The following is a 20114-nucleotide window of genomic DNA, read 5'->3' as shown; positions in this document are numbered from 1 at the left end:
AGCTTCAAGACACTCAAAACAGATTCTGCACCAGATTTTGCACCAGTTTCTGCACCAGTTTCTACAGCACATTACAGCAGCAATATAAGATAAATTTGAGGATTAAATCATCACAACATCAAAATGAATTTCTTTGATAACGTCTATGAGCCCTTTTACAAATATTAATTCGCAGAGAAAATTAAATAAATTAAGAATCCGTGTGTGTGCTACGCAGACACCAAAACACTTGTTTTCGAATGAATGGAGAGATGTCAATTTTGACATGAACTGGGCAGCCTTGACACGTTAATTTTGTTTGCATGTTTTTGATGTAAAATACACTTGTTTTCTTTCTGATCATGGCATTGGAATGCCCTGCTTTTTTGATAGCAGTATGAAAAATACATGAACTACAAAATATTGGCATTCCTATTCTAAGCTGTGTATCTGTCTGTAGTCAGTAACAAGTATGAGCTATCCAAGTGTATCATTTTTTTTTTTTTTTTTGTTTTTTAAATATTTAAAGTTTGAACAGATTTTAACTACTACATGGCAGCAAGATTCAAATCTAGAAAAATGACAATTTATTTCATGTGCTCCTTCCTGTTTCCTCTGTGTCCTAGAAGTATCCAGTTTCCTATGCAAAGAACCAACTTTATGAATTCAAGATCTGCAGAAGGACCTCAATTTCTTCATAATTTATTTGTTAAACAAGTTAGAAGGATGAGAACAACTAAAGAAAAAATCATGAGTCTCCGCGTGTGCAATAAGCACTTGCTTTCCTTTTATACCTATTAAGCAGAAATCACATCCAACCTGAACTGGAACTTGAAATAAGCAAAATTCTGCACGGCCATTTCTATTAAAGTCTGAGTTTTGAATGAAAGATTTTTCATTATATATTTGAGTAATGGAAAAAGTGCATGAAATAGAAAGAAACATATGTGACAATGGCAGATCACATTGATCAACACGATCATGCTAACATAAAACTACTAATCATCACTTGCCACCATGTGTGATAGTTTGCTTACATAACTTGGGTCATTTCTTAAGATTTAAATTTTTCAAGCCACTGATAACTTAATATGGTATAAAAAACTAGCTGTCTAGATAATCTTCTGCTTGGATCCTAATAGAACTTATACAAAAACTTCAAATCTTATAAAAACAATGAGGTTATAACTTAAAACCTCGTCATTTTGGGCTGCTTTTTCCTCTGTGTCTTGAGGAGCCTCCAACTTGGTGGAACATGGGAGAGACTTTAGTGAGCTTATACAATTAATATCATCCACTTCCTCTCCACTACTTCCAAAATACTCTGCCTCTCTCAATCTCTTTTAAAAAAAAAAAAAAAATTAGAAAGAAAAAAAAATACAAACAAACAGAGATCTTATTGACCATTTTTAATATATATACATTTAGATAATCTTAGCTTAAATCGTTCACTTCAGGTCCATAATAGTAAAGGTAAAGGGGAAAAGGAAAAGAATCTATTGCAAAAAGTCGAAAGGCGTGGAAAAGAAAAAGGAAAAGTTGGTAACTGACAACCCAACGCGGTCTGGTTGTAGCAGCTTAATTTCCAGGTCCTATAACCACGTAAGCTAGTCAAACATGTAGTAAAAGTTGGTCTGCTTGCTAATGCAAATGCTAAGCTTAAGCTTATTATTTTTTCTCCGATTCATCTAGCCAGTTTATAGTAAAATGTAACTATTTTCTGATTAACTTTATTTCTGCCCCCTTCAGTTTCCGATTAATGTTTATTTTTCCCATTCGTATTTTCCTTTTACTAGTGGATTTGCAGCTGGTTATAGCAAGAGCATGGCTTCTTCCTTTCTGCTACTTCCGAGACACTTGGCCTCTCTCAATCTCCCCCAAAAAAACAAAAAAAAAAAAAAAAAAAAAGCATCTTTTTGACCATTTTCAATATAGTAGACGGCCAAAATTGTAAAGGTAAAGGGAGAAAAAGTAAGATAATCCTTGGCAAAATGTCGAAACGCGTACGTGGAAAAAAACAGAAAAAGTTGGTACCGATAACCCCACACGGTCTGGTTGTCGTAGCTTTAATTTCCAGGTCCTAGAACCAAGTAACTGAGTCAAACATGTAGCAGAAGTTGGTCTGCTTGCTAATGCTAATGTTAAGCTTAAGCTTATTATATTTTCTCCGATTGATCTAGCTAGTATATGGTAAAGTGTAACTATTTTCTGATTAACTCTATCTCTGCCATTCTTCACTGAAGAGAGAGTTTCTGATTAAGGTTTAATTTTCCCATCAAATATTTTCCTTTTACTCGTGGATTTGCAGCCGGTTATAGCAAGCATGGCTTCTTCTTCTCTTTCTTTTCAAGAAAAGTACGATGTGTTTCTCAGTTTCAGAGGTGAGGACACACGCAATACATTCGCTAGCCATCTTTATGCAGCTCTATTAGCAAAGCAGATCTTAACTTTCATGGATCACAAGCTCGAGAGAGGGGATAAAATTTCACCAACACTTATCAAAACCATCGAAGAATCCAAGATTTCGGTGATCATTTTCTCGGAAAACTACCCTTCGTCCAAATGGTGTTTGGAAGAACTTGTGCAAATCCTTGAATGCAAGAAAACAAGAGGGCAGATCGTTATTCCGATCTTTTACTGCGTAGATCCATCAGTCGTACGAAATCAGACGGCGAGTTATGGAGTTTCATTTACTGAACTTGAAAAACGTTTCAGAGAGAAAATGGAGACGGTGAATCAGTGGAGGACTGCTTTGACAGAAGCGTCTAATCTTTCCGGTTGGGATTCAAAGGATGTCAGGTAACTTCTCTATTCTACAATCATCAACTAAATTTCTCTAAACGAATGAAAAAAATGAGAGAAAATTGATAAATTCCATTTTAAGATGTTAAAAGATATGAAGATATAATATAATAATGATGAAATGCAATCAATTATAAAAAATAAAAAAAATAAAAATCTGTTTTCATTTTAAATTGGTAAGAACCGCAGTGAAAATATACAAATTGTGTAATTCAAATAAATAAATAAATATATTACTAAAGTTGCTTCATTTCTTTTTTCACATAAGACATTTTATATAATCTAGCATTTATCCATGTGATACACAGTATATATAACAATGATAGATAATTTTAAAAATAATTTATAATAATATTATAATTAATTATATTTAAATCTAATGATGATATGGGAAAAAAAATTTACTATCTTACTTTTATATATAATATAGATAATATATTTATATATATATATATATATATGTGATATCTTAAATAACAATGAAATACCAATATTTAAGTTTTGATGTTGTTACATATTAGATGCATATTACAAACAAAATTTCAAATTATATTATATATATTATTTGTTATAAAAAATAATTTAAAAAATCTAAAACAATAAATTAAGAATAAATAGAAATTAGATATATTGAAACAAATAATAATAATATGTAACAAAAAAAAAATGTTCATCCATTAAAACAATATCAACATTACTAAGTTTAGAATTTCTCAAAATCTTAGGACTCAATCTTTGAACATCTGCAATATCTTGTTAGTATTGATCCGTTTGATAAAATTAACTTATCCGATTATATTTAAAAACTTATTTAAAATTTTTATTGTCGTTAAGTATATTTGGATCTTTTTTTTTTTTTTTTAAATATCTATCGCAAAATTTTATTAAGAAGTAAAAGTTTGACATTTATATATAATACCATTTAATTAAAGAATTCAAATTAAAAGTATTTACCTATTTAATTTTTCTTATCTAAGAAATTAAAATTTAAATTTAAATTCAAATGTTTTTTGTATAATAGCTTCCATTTATAAAATTTAAATTCAAATGTATTTTTTAATTCATTGCAATAATTAATTTTCCTATTAATTCTTCATAATATAATTTAATAATATTTATTATTATTATTATTTGCCCTATAAATACTTTTTTACCTTAAAAGATAATTAATTTATGGGTATATATATTTTTAAAAAATCAAATAAGAAGATGAATTTTATTATTGAAATTTATATATTTTGATATTGAAACTCCATTTATTATATTTTTTATATGTGTATATGTATAAATATATAAAATCTAATTATTAACTACCATATATAACATTTTTTATTTTATAGTAAAATAAATATGACATATCAACAAAAATATTAATATATAGATTATAAATCTTTTTTTTAATATTTTTTGTTTTGACTAGCTTTTTTTTTTTTTAATTCCTTACTAATAATTAATTTTTTTATATTAATGAAAAGCAAAATGTATTTGACTTATTTGGTTAATAAAATAAAATTAAAAAGTTTATTTTAAATATAAATCCAACTTTGCCATATTTAACAATTATATTTTGAAAATGATATTTCAAATTTTTCACTAATAAAATAAAATTATATCATTTATGTAATTTTTTTTTATGTCCAATAAGGAGATATCCGTATTATTTTCTATATAATTACATTTGTATATATAAGAATATTTAAAATACGTTATATATGAAGATACACTTAGTTTATTATTTTACAAATACAATATTATATTTTTGTCCTAATTATACACTTAACATTTTTGTTTTAATGAAATTTCTTTTAATCAAACATCATATATAATATTATAATAAATATATATATATATATATATATATATTTTTGGTACAACTAATATAAGGATATAAATAAAATAAAATCAACAAATTTGTTTTAAATATAAATCCTATTTTTCCATGTTTAGAACATGATCTCAAATTTTTTTTACTAATAAAATAAAATTATATTATTCGTGTAATTTTTTTAGTCGAAATAAGAAGATATCTTTATTATTTCCACATAATCATATTTGTATATGTAAAAATATTTAAAATATGTTATGTATGAGGATATACTTTAATTTATTATTTTATAAATGTATATTAGTTCTATTTTTCTAACAATTATATTCTTACAGGGAAATACACTTCATATATTTATAAATGTATGTTAGTTCTATCTCCATATATAAATTAATCTATGTCAGTTCTATTTTTCTAACAATTATATTTTTTTTGGGGAATAATTTTTGTAGGCCTGATAGCAAGTTAGTTCGAAAAATTGTTAAAGACATTTCAAACAAATTGTTTAAATATCCTTCATCAAATATGCATATGAATGGGCACCTCATTGGAATTGAAAAAAAGATCAAGGAAATTGAATCAATATTATGCATTGGGACAGAAGATGTTCGCATTATAGGTATTTGGGGTATGGCAGGTATTGGCAAGACAACCCTTGCTAGTGCTGTATTTCAAAGATTTTCATATTTTCAATTTGAAAGTTCTTGCTTTCTTAGAAATGTTAGGGAAGAATATTTAAAACATGGGCCAGATTATATGAGAAAGAAACTTCTGTTTGACTTATTAAGGGACAAATCTATTTTGAGTATGGATACCCCATTTGTAGCATCACCTTCTATCCATAGCAATCTCTGCCGCAAAAAGGTGCTCATTGTTCTAGATGATGTGGATAGTTTAGACCAGTTTGAAGCTATAGTTACACCATACGACCACTTTGCACCAGGGAGTAGAATCATTGTCACAACTAAAAACAAGCAAGTGCTAGAAATTAAAGATGTTGATGATATTTACAAGCTTGCAGGGTTAAATCACATGGAATCTTTAGAGCTGTTCAATTTTTATGCTTTTGGAAAAAGTTCTCCTTCAGAAGATTATGAAAAGCTGGTAAGCCATGTGATATGCTACGCTCATGGAAATCCATTGGCTCTTAGAGTCTTGGGTTCTTCCCTTCGCTCTAAAAGCACAGATGTATGGGAAAGTGCATTAAGTAAATTGAAAACAATTCCCCACAAGGACATTCTAAATGTGCTGAGAATCAGTTATGAGGGACTAGATAAAGGGGAGCAAAATCTGTTTCTTGACATTGCATGTCTGATTGATCAGCCTTTTACTAAAGATGATGTAGAACACATGTTAGATGCGGGTGGCTCCTTTGTGAAAATAGAATTGACTGTTCTTATTGATAAGTCTTTAATTGAAAGTCATGAATACAACATGCTATGGATGCATGATTTGTTACGGCAAGTGGGTCAAACAATTGTTCGTGATGAACACAGAGAACCTGGTAAACGTAGTCGATTGTGGGATGTTACAGATGTTTGCCGTGTCTTGGAAAGAAACACGGTAAGTGCTCATGCACCATTGATTTCTGTTAAAAAATGACTGACATTTTCTTATAAAAGAAACACTAAATCCAAAATTTTTTCCAAGAATCAAAATTACCATGTGTATATAAAATTTCTTGATAGATATCCTTAATTATATAATTGTATCCTTAAATATGTTAGCATTCATTTGATTTTCAGGGAACTGCTGCAGTTGAAGGAATCTCATTCAACGTGTCTGAAATTCATAACGACATAAAATTGTGCCATGCAACCTTCTCAGAGATGTATAATCTACGATTACTCAAAATTTATCGTGACAATTTTGGTAACAACAAGTTCAAACTGCACCCCCCACAAGGTCTTGGTTTTTATCTTTCTGATAAGTTAACATATCTTCGGTGGGATTTATATCCTTTAAAATCTTTATCATCAAATTTTTCTACTGAAAATCTTGTTGAGTTGGTACTACGTGGCAGCCATGTTCAAAAACTTTGGAATAATCATGAAGTTAAGGTATGCTTAATATATATGCTGCACTGTAATTAGATATTATGAACTTGCATACTAATTAACTTAATCGTTTTTTCTCCTTGTGTTACAGTCTCTTCCAATATTAAGGAGGATCGATCTTAGTTATTCCAAGTCCCTTACTCAACTACCAGATCTGTCTCAGGCTCCAAATCTCGAAAGTATAAATCTTGAAGGCTGTACAAGCTTGGTTCACGTGCTTTCATCTCTTCAAAATCTTGAAAAGCTTACATATCTAAATTTGAATGGCTGCTCCAAACTCAGAGATTTTGAAGAGATGTCAAAGAGATCAGAGGGGTATTTGGATGTTGGAAGTCGCATCCAAAATTCTACTGACAATTTATGTCTCTACTCAACTCAGGATCACATTTCTCAAAAGTTTGCACCCAATTTAACATATTTACTTCTGCGTGAGACAACGATAGGAACAGTGCCCCCATCAATTTGCCGTCTGTCGGGTCTTGTTAAATTAGATTTGAGTTATTGCACAGGACTTGAAAGTCTTCCAACAGGCATTTGTCATTTGAAATCTCTTGAATCATTAGATCTATGTGGTTGTGAGAAACTGAAAACGTTTCCAGAAATCGTGGAGCCCATGGAACACTTGAGATATCTTTCGTTAGCTTCCTCGGGGATTGAAGAGTTGCCAGAGTCCATTGAAAATCTAGTATCCCTCAAAGATTTATCTCTAGAGAGTTGCAAGGATCTTGAATTTCTCCCCAACAGTCTATGTGATTTAAGGAACCTTGGGATGATACGGCTTAGCTTCTGTTCAAAAATTCAAAAATTGCCTTCCCTTCCACCGTCTTTGGAACTATTGTTGGTGACTAATTGTAAGAGATTGAAATCTTTACCAGAGCTTCCATCGCTATGTTTGTCTTTGTCTGCAAGTGGCTGCACGTCACTGGAGAACGTTTCAGGCTGGAGGGCTCCACTATTACACCATGTGGACGAATTCATTGGAGATTATTCTTATAATGATTACATTGATTTTTGCGGGTGTGAAAAACTGGATCAGGATACAGACAACACCATGATAGCTGATCGTGCAATAATTCAAATTCTGGCTCGTATAAAATTTCAAAAGGTATGTATATCTATTTCTCTTCATTTGCAGAGATGGTTTATAATATTTGACCAAGTTGATTAATTTCCCATGTTCATGAAACAGAGCGTGGATTATTATAGTTTTATCTATCCAGGAGATGAAATTCCAAATTGGTTCAACCATCAAACTTGTGGGACTTCAATCAATAATATTATGCTTCCTCCATATTGGAATAATGACGACTTCTTGGGTTTGGCTTTCTGCATTGTTTTTCATTGGAATATAATTGGCGATGATAAAGAGTTATATATTGGTTATAAACTGAATTTCAAAACCATCGATGATGGTAATCTTTACAAATATTGTTATTCAACTTTGGGCGAGATATATGACGACTTCATTTCAGATCACGTGGTCATATGGCATGCAGAAAGAGAGTCTTTGGAATCTAGTGGACTAGATTGCCCCTCTACTTGTAGTACTGAGGCCTCTTTCCATGTCTATCCTAGTTATCGTCTTTTTGAAAATGTTAACAACAATGGAAGTGAGTATGGGGTTTGGTTTGTTGAGCATGCCGAGATTAAGAAGTTTGGGGTTCGGTTTGTATACAAACAGGACATGGAGAGATGTGATGCAGAAACTGAAAGAAAGAATAAGAGAAGCTTCAATGAATGTTGTGAATCAAGTGCGAGTGAGGCTGTTGTCTCTCTTGAAGAAGAAGACGATGATGAATACTACAGCTCATGTGACTGTTTAGAAGATGCAGAGCAATTGGAAGTCGAGGAACGAAAGAAGAAGAACAATTCTGTGCTTCAACTTTGAGACAAGCTTTGCTGCTAATTATGAAATAATTGTTGGCCCTGATGGATAAGGAAGAACAAAATCAAAAGCATATTCCGTGTCTGCTAAGGTAAATCTTTTAAATTGTTCCGTTTTCTTTTGCAAAAATTTTGTAGGAGTTAATATACTCTGTTTACAACATTCATAAGTTTACAAATTGTATGGTAATTTTTCGAGGAAAATTTTGTCTTTTGTTTGAAATGCTACACAGAGGGAAAATAAGAATATTTGTTACGGAAAATATATTGATGGATTCATGTATATATTGGTGAACTTTGTTTATCACCGTTTGGCGTGTCTTTATTAGTTTCAGGCTTTGAAGCTTATGTGTATAAGCTATCTAGACACCATGTCGCGTAGCTTCAAATGAAGTTCTCTCATTCTCTTTTGTCTTTCTTCTTATTTTGGCATTAGATTACTAGTTTTTGTGATATCAATATGAATTTCTTTAATAACGTCTATGAGCCATTTTACATAGATTTGCAGAGAAAATTGAATAAATAAAGAATGTATTACCCTAGAATTATGACTCTTGGGTTTTTTATGATGCATTTTATGGGTAAATACGTCTTTACATCTAGTTGAACATGCTTAACTGGCTGAGTATAATATTTGTGTATTTTATTTAATTTCCTAGTTTGGTGTTATTCTCTGCCTAAGTGTTTGACAAAATGTGTTTATGCATGGTGGTCATTTGTGTGTTTTTGAATTGTACTTTGCCATAATGAATACTCTTTCCATTACCAGCTAAATAGTAGATTCTGACTCAGCATATAGATTTGGTTTTGAATTTGATAATTGTGGATGTTTAGAGTTTTGGTGGAACGTGTTACTTTCTCATTGATGTACAAGCAATTTATACAAAAAGAAATAACAGTACAAATGGAAATAAAGATATACAAGGTAACTAATTGATGACCATGATATACGGCATCAATTGAATGGAGTAATTACAAATATATGACCAATTTAAATTGAATAATACCACTATAAAATAGGAATCTTCTCTCTATACGGTAAGTTTCTTTAAATATTAAAGGCTAAAAATATATTTCCTTTTAACAATAATGTCAATTTGCCAAAATATATTCTCTTGTTATGATCAGTTGCATTTAGTATTCATGCATTTGAAATATTTATTTGATTACTACCAAGAAGTTAAGCACCCAAGTATGATATCAGTATGTTATTAATAGTACTAGATAAGCAGCACTGGAATTTTTTACTAGAATGTAACTTAATTACAATGTTGGCATGCCAAGTTTAAGCAGTTTTCCTGTTTGTAGTGACCAATATGGTATGAACTTTCCAATTGTATTTGTATATGAAGTTTCTACAGATTTTAACCACTGCTTGACAATTGGATTCAAATATAAAAAGTAAAATTTTGGATATGCAGTGGGAGTTTGGTCCATATGTATTATATAAATGGTTCTATAGGCTATTGAACTTCTATTAATCCTTATTCCTTAACATTGTTGGACTCTTTATTTCATGGGTTCTTTTTATTTATTTATTTATTTATTTATTTATAATATCCTAGAATTACTGTGTTTCCCATGGAAAGAATGCCTAATATAAAACAGGCCCTTAATAAAAACCGCCTGCGTTACTTCAAGATCTACAAAAAGGCCACAGATTCTTCAAACTTTGCATGTCTAACATGTTATAAGGATGAGCAGAACTAAAGCCACAATCACGGGTCTCAACTTATTCATTATTTCACTTGCTTTCCTTTTGTATCATATTGAACAACTCATATGATAAAAATGCAGATCATCAAAATTCTAGAAAATCATATCTATGATCTCAGTTTGAATCCTGATCCAACCTGATCAGTAAGCTAATATGATTTGAATTGTTTGACTTTTATCATAGTTTATAATTCAATTCCACAAGTCCGTTACTAGATATGTTTTGACTACCTGACCATATATTGACGAGAGCTACAGTTAATTGTCTCTTGTGTTGCTAGCTTAGAAATTTTTATGTAATTTTTTCTTTTTTAAGCTAAGATGACTTTTAGTATGTATAAAAATCCTAACGAACCTAAAAAATAGTTGAAATCTTGTGAGAATGATAAGGTAAGGCAAAAGTTGAGTTTTGTGCTACTTTTCCCTCTCTGCCTTAAGGAGCCCAGGATAAGCTTATACAAATTATAGTATCATCAACTTCCTTTCTACTTCTTCAGAGAGCTCTGTTATGCTCTGCCTTTGTCAATTTCCCCATAAGAAACAGAGATCTTACTGACTATTTCAATGTATACAAATTTTGTTAATCTTAGCATAAGGTCCAATTTAACAACACCTAGTCCTAGCTAGAACATAAGTTTTGTCTATTTCACACTCAAGGACAAGTTTTTCTTTCAAAAACACTGACATTACGTTTGGTAGACAGGATTAAGTGATGGAATGGAATAGTTAAATTTTTCTGGTACATTTGCTTAAATTTGTTGTTAAGGCTTATCTATTTTTTAAGATTAACTATTCCTACATTTAAAGAATTGCCAATCCTTTTAAAAAGAATATCAGAATATATATTATATGTTTACCTAAATAAAAAATAATGCACTTATCTTTAGAAATCATCTAAAAACCTCACAATCTGTATTTTTTTTTCTATCGTATTGTAACATTATTATTATTCACCTTTCTTCTTCATCTTTCCTATAATTGGCCTTTTTTTTTTTTTTTTTTTCCCCTTCTTTTGTATTACCACCTTAATCATTTCTTCATTATATATATATATATATATATATATCCTTTATCATCGCTTTCATCAGTTTCTTCTTTTTTTTTTTTTTTTTTTTTGCCTCTTTCTTTTGTTTGCTATTTTCAAAATTAATAGAGCTCCGTAAGGATGTTGATTATACAGAGATGGGTGAATGGGCTTAAATTTTAATTTTGGTTTTAAAGGAAGAAATCTTGCAGAGATATGGAGATTGAGAGGAAGAAGATAACATGTCTCCTTTTATGTTATTTTTTATTTTATATTTTTTTCTCTATTCAAGGTTAAAATCTTTTGTTGCAGCCAAACTCATGAACAAGAATAATAATTCCATTTTTTGTGCTTTTAATTATTAGTAATAACTAATTCCAATTTACCAGGAATAATGAATCTGTCATTCCAAAGAGAACCTTATTCGGAAAAATTAATTAACAAAATTGAACAATAGCTTCACCCTCCACGCCTCCATTCTTCAAATCACATTTATCTAATCTCTTTCTCTCATTACCCTTTAAAAATATTGAACTCTTTTTTCTTGCTTTCTTCAACGATTTTTCTGTGGGTGAGAGATTTGAAGGTAATAAACCCAACGCCACAGACATTATACAGAGATATCATCAGCTAAGGAAAAAACCTATCACCAAAGACAAAAGAAAGTCATGTTCTTGAGTTTAGTTTAGTGATTTGGCCTTCGAGATTGTATAAATCCCATCGAATAATGTTAGGCCCAGCAGGGGTAGTGTAGTGCTTGAGACTGTCGCTGAAGGAGTTAGATTACTTTTGTTTGTACCAATACCTTAGATTAGTTTTGTTCGTACCAATACCCTTTGTCATTAATTGTAGATTAGTTTTGTTTGTACCAATACCCTTTGTCATTAATTGTAGTCAAAAGCACCAGTGCTGGATCAATTCTAAGCGACAGTTTCATTTCTGATTCTTGTTTATACATGCGTATCATGCTATAATACTAGTTGTCTTTGTTGCTTTTTTAGTAGTATTTGGCTCTAACAAACTTTCTTAATTTGTAGTTAAATTTATAATTGTTCTGCCATTAATGTTGGTAAAATATATGAAGCAGGCACTCTTTATATATAATTATCTATATACATATATATAGTTTTATTATAAAATATGTTTAAACTTATTCAATAAATTAAATATAATTTATTAGCTTATAAAAGATTATTGAATTCGATTAGGAAGATAGAGCATATGCTCTCGATACTAAAAGCATGCATGCATTTTATAATAAAATTCTACATGTATATATATATATATATATATATATTTTAAAGAAAATTATGAAGGAATATTAACATTGAATTTGATTAAGTTCAAAAGTATAGAATTATGACTAACTGTCATTATGATCTAAATTCTCATAAAACAATGCTTTAACAAAGCTTTCGTTGAAAAGAAAAAAAAAATAATAATAATAATAATTGAAAGACTTTAGCCGTTCAATAATACATAATGGGATTATAAAATATAAATCCTCATATATGAGATCACATTTGTCTAAAAAATTCCTCGATCAAAACGACCTTTGCATCCAAATTAGTCAACCATACTCAAAAAATAATAATAATAGCCAAAAAAAAAAATGTAATTTTTATTTTTTTTACGTTTAAAATAAGTCACTCTTTTTTACCATACTTTTTTGCCTTTTTGATGTGATTTTTCACGCTTAGCATGGGAAAAAAAGCACTAAGAAACAAAACGGCACTAATAACCTCTAAGTGCCCCAAATCGAGACAAATTCCACGGCTGTAGGTGAACAAACGACTTTAAAATAATTGTTAATTAATATTCTCTTTTCTTCATCACTTGTTGACGTGTTGAAAAAAAATTTTAACTCTAAAATGCTTTTCAAAAAGGCATTGTGAGAGACTCTAGCTGCAGTGGGCTCCACTTTTCAATTTATCATAACACAGCTACATGACCCAGTCAACGTGTCGTGTAGTGTGTGGTTGAGGTGGTTTATACTTTATACTGCAATTATACATGTATAATCCGAGAAGGAAAATCTTTCTTCACTTTAGCCCCAAAATAAAAAATAAAAATAAAAATAAAATCTTGCTGTACTTTACCTTTCTTCGCAGACAGTGAGAGAGTTCAAGTTTGGTTTTGTTATCTGTGAAAGTAGGTTATGCAGTTAAAAGCTAGCTAATTAGGGAAACTTTTGTTTTCATCGATTAATTACTCTTTTACTTGGTTGTTTTGCTTGCAGGTTAAATTGTAAATAATGGCTTCTTTTTCTCTTTCTTCAGCAATGTCCCCTGAAGAAAAGCATGAGATTCAAGGAAACTACGATGTGTTTCTGAGTTTCAGAGTTGAGGATACTCGGAATACATTTGCTAGTTATCTTTATGGAGCTTTATCTGCAAAGCAGATCTTAACTTTCATGGATGATCATGAACTTGAGAGAGGCGATGAAATTTCTCACCCACGCGTCGCAAATCTATCGAGGAATATAAGATTTCGGTGATCATTTTTCTCGGAAAACTATGCTTCATCTACATGGTGTTTGGTTGAACTGGTGCAAATACTTGAATGCAAGTAAATGAGAGGGCAGGTTGTTATGCCAATCTTTTACGGCAAAGATTCATCAGTTGTACGAAAACAGAATGGGAGTTATGGAGTTGCATTTGCTCAACTTGAAAACCGTTTCATTGACAGAATGGAGAAAGTGAATCAAATGAGAGTTGCTTTAACTGAAGCGTCCAATCTATGTGGTTGGATTAAAAGGATTTCAGGTAATTTAAGTGTTCTATCTGAATTATTAAATTAAAGCTTATTCGGTAATTTTATTTATTTATTAATTTTTTTGTTTTTGCTTTCTTTTTTTTTTTTTTTGGTTTTTTGTTTTTTGTTTTTTTTTGAAAGCCTATCAAAAAAGAATTAGTATATCATCATTTCATTAATTGTCCCAATTATAAATTACCAATCCAAGATATCTGTACACTTTCAATCTTTCATTGCATTTTTTTTGCCCCCTTTTCTTTGCTTGCTGATTATCTATCTATCTGTTAGAACAAAATCTGTTTAAGTTCATATTAAAATTCATGGTTTTATTTTTTTCTTCTTTATATATATATATATATATATATTTATATATATTCAGACCACTAAGACAATCTCTAAGCTAGCTAAAACTGATTTTTTTTTTTTTTTTTTCTCTGCTGTGAAACTCTTCTCTTAATTACAATATCAGGAGCTATAGGCACCAAGTATTATAACTCGTTTACCAAGTGATGAAGCAAGACAACTTTGTTATTATGGTATTGGTTCAACATATATTTATGTATATACAGTGCTATGATGCATGCCAATCCCGCATCATAAAGCAAGATATCATTGTTATTACAGTATTGGCTGGAAAATATATATATATATATACACAGCTCTACTGCACATTTTTTTAGCAAATGTGTATATATATATATATATATAAACTATATATGAATAAATGAATTTTTAAAGAGATAAAGTGAAAGTGATACAAACCAATAACGTAACAATATAATATCACATGGTAAACAAGTTTGTGAAAAACTTAGTGTCCACAGCCTCTTTTTTTTTTTTTTTTTTTTTTTTTTTTTTTTGGGGAGGAGGATTTATGTCCATGGCATTGTTGATTACCATATATTTTTCTATATTCTTTGGGAAGTTTCGCACATACTTTGGTCAATTTGCTGTATAACAAATTTAATCCCAACATGGTACAAAATGGGGCGTCACTAGAAAATAAGATCCAATAATGCATTAATAATTTACCGCTAATTATTATATATGTCTACTTTTCTTCACAAAATATATATATATATATATATATATGCTAGCTAGCTAGCACGCATCTTTTAAGTTTTATCACAGGTTACAAACAAAATATAAAAAGTTATTATTAAGTACCTTATCTAAATGAATTAGAATTGGATGGTGGTTCTATATATTTTTTCAACGAGTTATCATTAAGATGTTAGTCCTGTTTTTCTAACTGTTTTTTATTTGCTTTATGCAGTCCTGAAGCCAAATTAGTTCAAAAAATTGTTGAAGATATCTCATTGAAGTTGCCTAAATATCTATTTCTAAATCATCATTTCAAGGGCTATTTGGTTGGAATTGAAAGAAATATCAAGAAAATTGAATCATTACCATCCATTGGCTCAAAAGATGTTCGCATTGTAGGTATTTGGGGCATGGGAGGTATTGGGAAAACCACCCTTGGCTAGTGGTTATATTTCAAAAATTATCAAATTCTCAATTTGAAGGTTGCTCTTTTCTTTCAAATGCGAGGGAAGAATATGAAAGACATGGAATAAATCATTTGAGGAAGAAGCTTCTCTATGAGTTATTAAATGATAAAGCTATTCTAAAGATGGATACCCCATTTGTAGCATCACCTTATATTCTTAACAAACTTCGTCGTAAAAAAGTGCTTTTGGTTTTGGATGATGTTAATAGTTCGATCCAATTAGATGCTTTAGTTGAAGGATATGATCAGCTTGCTCCTGGAAGTAGAATCATTGTTACAACTAGAAATGTCCAAGTGCTCAAGAGAGTTGCTGATAATATTTACAAGGTTGAGGGATTAACTGACACTGAATCTCTTGAGCTCTTCCATTTACATGCTTTTGGAAAAAAATTGTCCTCTGATGGACGATGAATTACTGTCAAAAAGGGTGGCAAGTTATACAGATGGAAATCCATTAGCTCTTAAAAGTCTTGGGTTCTTTCCTTAATTCCAAGAGCAAAGAAGAGTGGGAAAGTGCAATAAATAAACTGCAAATATTTCCAAACAAGGACATTTTAAATGCTTTGAGGATTAGTTATGAGGGACTAGATGATAAAGGGATCCAAAATATATTTCTTGACATTGCATGTTTATTTAATCAATCTTTTTCTAGAGATCATGCAGAAAACATATTAGGTTTCCATGATTCATTTGTGAAAATAGGAATAAGTATTCTTATTGACAAGTGTTTGATTGAAAATGATGTATTTGCCGCAGACAGTGATCTACGGATGCATGATTTATTGCCCCAAATGGGCCAGACCATTGTTCGTGACGAACATAAAAAACCCGGTAACCGTAGTAGGTTATGGGACGCTGAAGATGTCTGTCGCATTTTGGAAAAAAATAAGGTAAGTGCAAATGTGTTATTGATTTCATCTAAAAAAGACATAAATGTCATAAAAAAACAAAACTCTATGTACTAAATCATTTCCAACAAAAAAATTAAAATCGACGTGCATACAAAGAGTCTCTATTTATTTATTTATTTTTAAGTTAAATTTTCTTATATCGTTTCCTTATCTATATCAATTTCCATGTGATTGTCAGGGAACGGAAATGGTTGAAGGCATATAATTCAATATGTCTGAAATTAGCAGAGATGTAAAAATTAATCGTTCAGCCTTCTCAAAGATGTGCAATCTACGAGTTCTCAAAATTTATTGTGACGCTATGGTTGACGCCAAGTTCAAACTATACCTTTCTCAAGGTCTTGATTTTTATTTTTCGGATACATTAATTCAATGGGACTTATACACTTTGAAATTGTTGCCATAAAATTTTAATCCTGGAAATCTTGTTGAACTGATACTACGTGGCAGCCATGTTCAAAAACTTTGGAGTCACGGAGTTCAGGTATGCTTAACTTTTAACTTTGTTTTATTGTATTAAATGTCAAGTACATGAATTTATACTTAATAAGTAGCCATTTTTCTCTATACTCTGCCGCAGTCTCTTCCAGTGTTAAGAAGGATGGATCTTAGTTATTCCAAGCTCCTTACAGAACTACCAAATCTGTCTCTTGTGGCTCCGAACCTTGAAAGTTTAGATCTTGAAGGTTGCACCAGTTTGGTTCAAGTTCATCCATTCCTTGGAAATCTTGAGAAGCTTAGTTATCTAAATTTGGATGGTTGCTCCAAACTTGGAGATTTAAAAGAGATATCAAGGAGCACATGGTATTGGGATCTAGTAAAGAGTGGAGGCAGTAAGAATTTTCTGAGCAATATTTGTCAGCAGAAGTTGAGATTTCTCAAAAGTTTTACGAGCAATATTTTGTCTGTCTCCTCACCTGGAGCCCACATTTGCCAAAAGTTTCCATGAATTTAACAAGTCTAAATTTGTCTGGGACACCAATAGATGCACTGCCATCATCAATTGGAAGTCTCTCTGGTCTTGTTGACTTAGATTTGTATAATTGCAAAGAACTTAAAAGTCTTCCAAGATGAAATCTCTTGAATCACTAGATTTATCTGGTTGTGTAAAACTGGAAAAGTTTCCTGAAATCCTAGAGCCTTCAGAGCAATTAAAAATTGAGTCTCTCTCAAACAAGTTATGTCATTTAACGAACCTTGAGTGTTTGTGGCTTGAAGGATGTTCAAAACTTGAAAGATTGCCTCCCTTACCACCTGCTTTGTTAACATTGGAGGTCCAATATTGTGAGAGCTTGAAATCGCTAGCGGATCTTCCATTATTTTGTAGAAGTGTGAATGCAAGACACTGCACATCACTGGAGAAGATATCAGATTGGCCTGCATTACAACACGAACTGATGAGCTCTGGCTTTTACGAGTTCCCTGCGTATAGAAGATCTGTTGACTTTTTCGGTTGTGGAAAGTTGGATCAGAATACACGCAACACCATCATCAATGATTGTGCAATTTTTTAAAATGCTTGAACCTGTATGTTTATCTCTCCTCCTAGCTAGTTGCCATTTAACAAGTTTTTTGTCATCCAGTTGCCTAATTTTCATTCCTGATACAGGACAAATCAGATTTCAAATTTTATTATCCAGGTGATGAAATTCCAAAGTGGTTCAGCTATCAAACTTCAGGGAGCTTACTGAAAATTAATAAGCTTCCTCCATTATGGAATAATGACAACTTCTTGGGTTTGGCTATTTGCATTGTTCTTGATCTGAATAAAATTAAACCTTCTCTAGATATTTCAATAAATTTTAAACTCAATTTCATATCAAATGATGATGATTGTCCTTGTGAGTTCCGGTCAAGCCAGGTTTTTGAAGCAGACAGAGAATGTTTAGATCAACAAGTGATGCGGTATTTCCCAAAAGGGCAAAGAAACTGCCTAAACTAAATTGGCCCTCTAGTTATAGCAGTGAGGGCTCTTTACATGTCTGGCCTTCGTTCTATGACTTAGGGAAGATGTCATCTTGGGGAATGATTATTGCAAGATAAAGAAGTATGGAGCTTGGCTTGTAAACAAGGAAGATTTAGAGAGACTTAATGAAGAAACTATTAAAAGAGAAAGAGACAAGGCTTTGATGATGAATGTTGTGAAGCAAGAGTAAGTGATCAATTTGTATCCTCTGGCTCTCGTGAGGAAGAAAATGACGATGAATCACATCCTACCATTAGTTCAAAGAAATTCAGGCTTATGTGATGTCACTAGTGGCCTACAATTTCAAACAAGCGTGTGAACTAGTGTTGGTGAATGATAAGATGCAGAGCACTCGGATGCTAAAGACAAAGACATAACATCCTAAGCTTACTTCGGCAAAAATGAAGCATATTCTATGACTCCTTGGGTAAATCAACTTAAAGACACAAATTTAATTGTACAAGTTAGTTTTCTTTATTTTCTATAAGCTTTTTGAGGCATTTAATTATGTTAATTTGTATGTTAAGTTTACAAATTATAAGGTAATTTGAACAGAAAAGCCAATTAATTTTCTTTCATTAGAAATAATACCGGAAAAAGATAATGCTTACTTGTTACAAAAAAGTACCTTTTCCACATTTTTTTTATGTTAAAATGGTGAACATTCTTATCCTCAATTTTACTTGTCTTTCAGGTTATGAAGAAACTCTGTGAGCTACGCAGGCACCACCACACTTAGAAAGGCTCCCTCTCTTTTCTACTTGCAGTATTGAAGTTGGGATACCCTGTTTGCGTGCATATATTCGTATGGATTTCTTTAAACATTCTTATCTTTCTTAGTATCATGTTGTAATTTTGTACTTTAAAGGCTTTCCTATATTTCAAGAAAAATAGAGTCAAAGGAAAAGGAACAGTATTCTTGATCTATTTTTTATTTTATTTTTTCTCCTACTTCCTGTCAATTTGGTGTTATTCTCTGCCTAATGGTTGATAAAATGTGTCTATGTATAGTTGGTGATCATTTTTGTATTTGGAAATTGTTTGCTTGGATGAATACTATTTTCATCAGTAACAAATAGTAGACTCAGCATATGGATTTGTACTTGAATTGTCAATTTGGTATGTGTTTGTCCTCTAAAACAGATATGCCATTCAGAAATGGTTCTATAGGCTTTTAACCTTCCATTAATCCTTCAGATGGTGGATTCTTAATTCCATTTGTTCCTTGCTTTTTTTCACATCCTAAAAGTACTTCAGAAATAGAAAACAGGCCTTAAAAAAAAAAAAAAAAAATCCAAGTTCACTGATGCAAGAACTGCAAAAAGGCCTCAGATTCTCAAAGTTCGCATGTGGAAAGGATGAGCCCAACTAAAGCAACAATCATCTGTCTCTGCATGTTCATTATTTCACTAGCTTTCCTTTTGTATCATTGAAAACAGAAACCAACAGAATTCTACAAAATTATATGTATAATCGATATAGTTGTCTACAACTTGATAATTTAGAGCCTATGGAACAGTTGAGAGATCTTTGGTTAGACAAACAGGGATTAAAGAGTTACCTGAGTCAATTGAAAACCTAGTTTCCCTCAGAGATCTATATATACAAGCGTGCAATGACATTGAGTTTCTACCCAATAGCCTGTGTAATCTAAGGAAAGTTCAGAGGATAAGCCTCGTGTTATGT

The 20114-nt window shown here is 31.2% G+C and overlaps 1 protein-coding gene and 1 long non-coding RNA gene across 2 annotated transcripts; both read left to right on the top strand.

Annotated features, from left to right (window-relative positions):
* Nucleotides 1-2058: 2058 nt before the first annotated feature.
* Nucleotides 2059-9162, top strand: LOC107424097 (TMV resistance protein N-like). Its single transcript, XM_016033792.4, has 5 exons — nucleotides 2059-2778; nucleotides 5059-6169; nucleotides 6352-6666; nucleotides 6755-7768; nucleotides 7853-9162. Exons 1-5 carry the CDS (start codon nucleotides 2303-2305, stop codon nucleotides 8549-8551), a joined length of 3615 nt encoding a protein of 1204 aa, XP_015889278.3. The 5' UTR covers nucleotides 2059-2302; the 3' UTR covers nucleotides 8552-9162.
* Nucleotides 9163-13329: 4167 nt separating this feature from the next.
* Nucleotides 13330-19353, top strand: LOC125419201 (uncharacterized). Its single transcript, XR_009639425.1, has 6 exons — nucleotides 13330-14052; nucleotides 15318-16441; nucleotides 16641-16946; nucleotides 17043-17989; nucleotides 18072-18855; nucleotides 19123-19353. It is a non-coding gene; the product is annotated as an uncharacterized LOC125419201 (long non-coding RNA).
* The last annotated feature ends 761 nt before the right edge of the window (nucleotides 19354-20114 follow it).

Source organism: Ziziphus jujuba, chromosome 6 (genome assembly GCF_031755915.1).
Source record: "Ziziphus jujuba cultivar Dongzao chromosome 6, ASM3175591v1".
Taxonomy (NCBI): Eukaryota; Viridiplantae; Streptophyta; class Magnoliopsida; order Rosales; family Rhamnaceae; genus Ziziphus; species Ziziphus jujuba.
The sequence above is the reverse complement of the archived record's forward strand: the minus strand, read 5'-3'. Positions and strand labels throughout refer to the sequence as shown.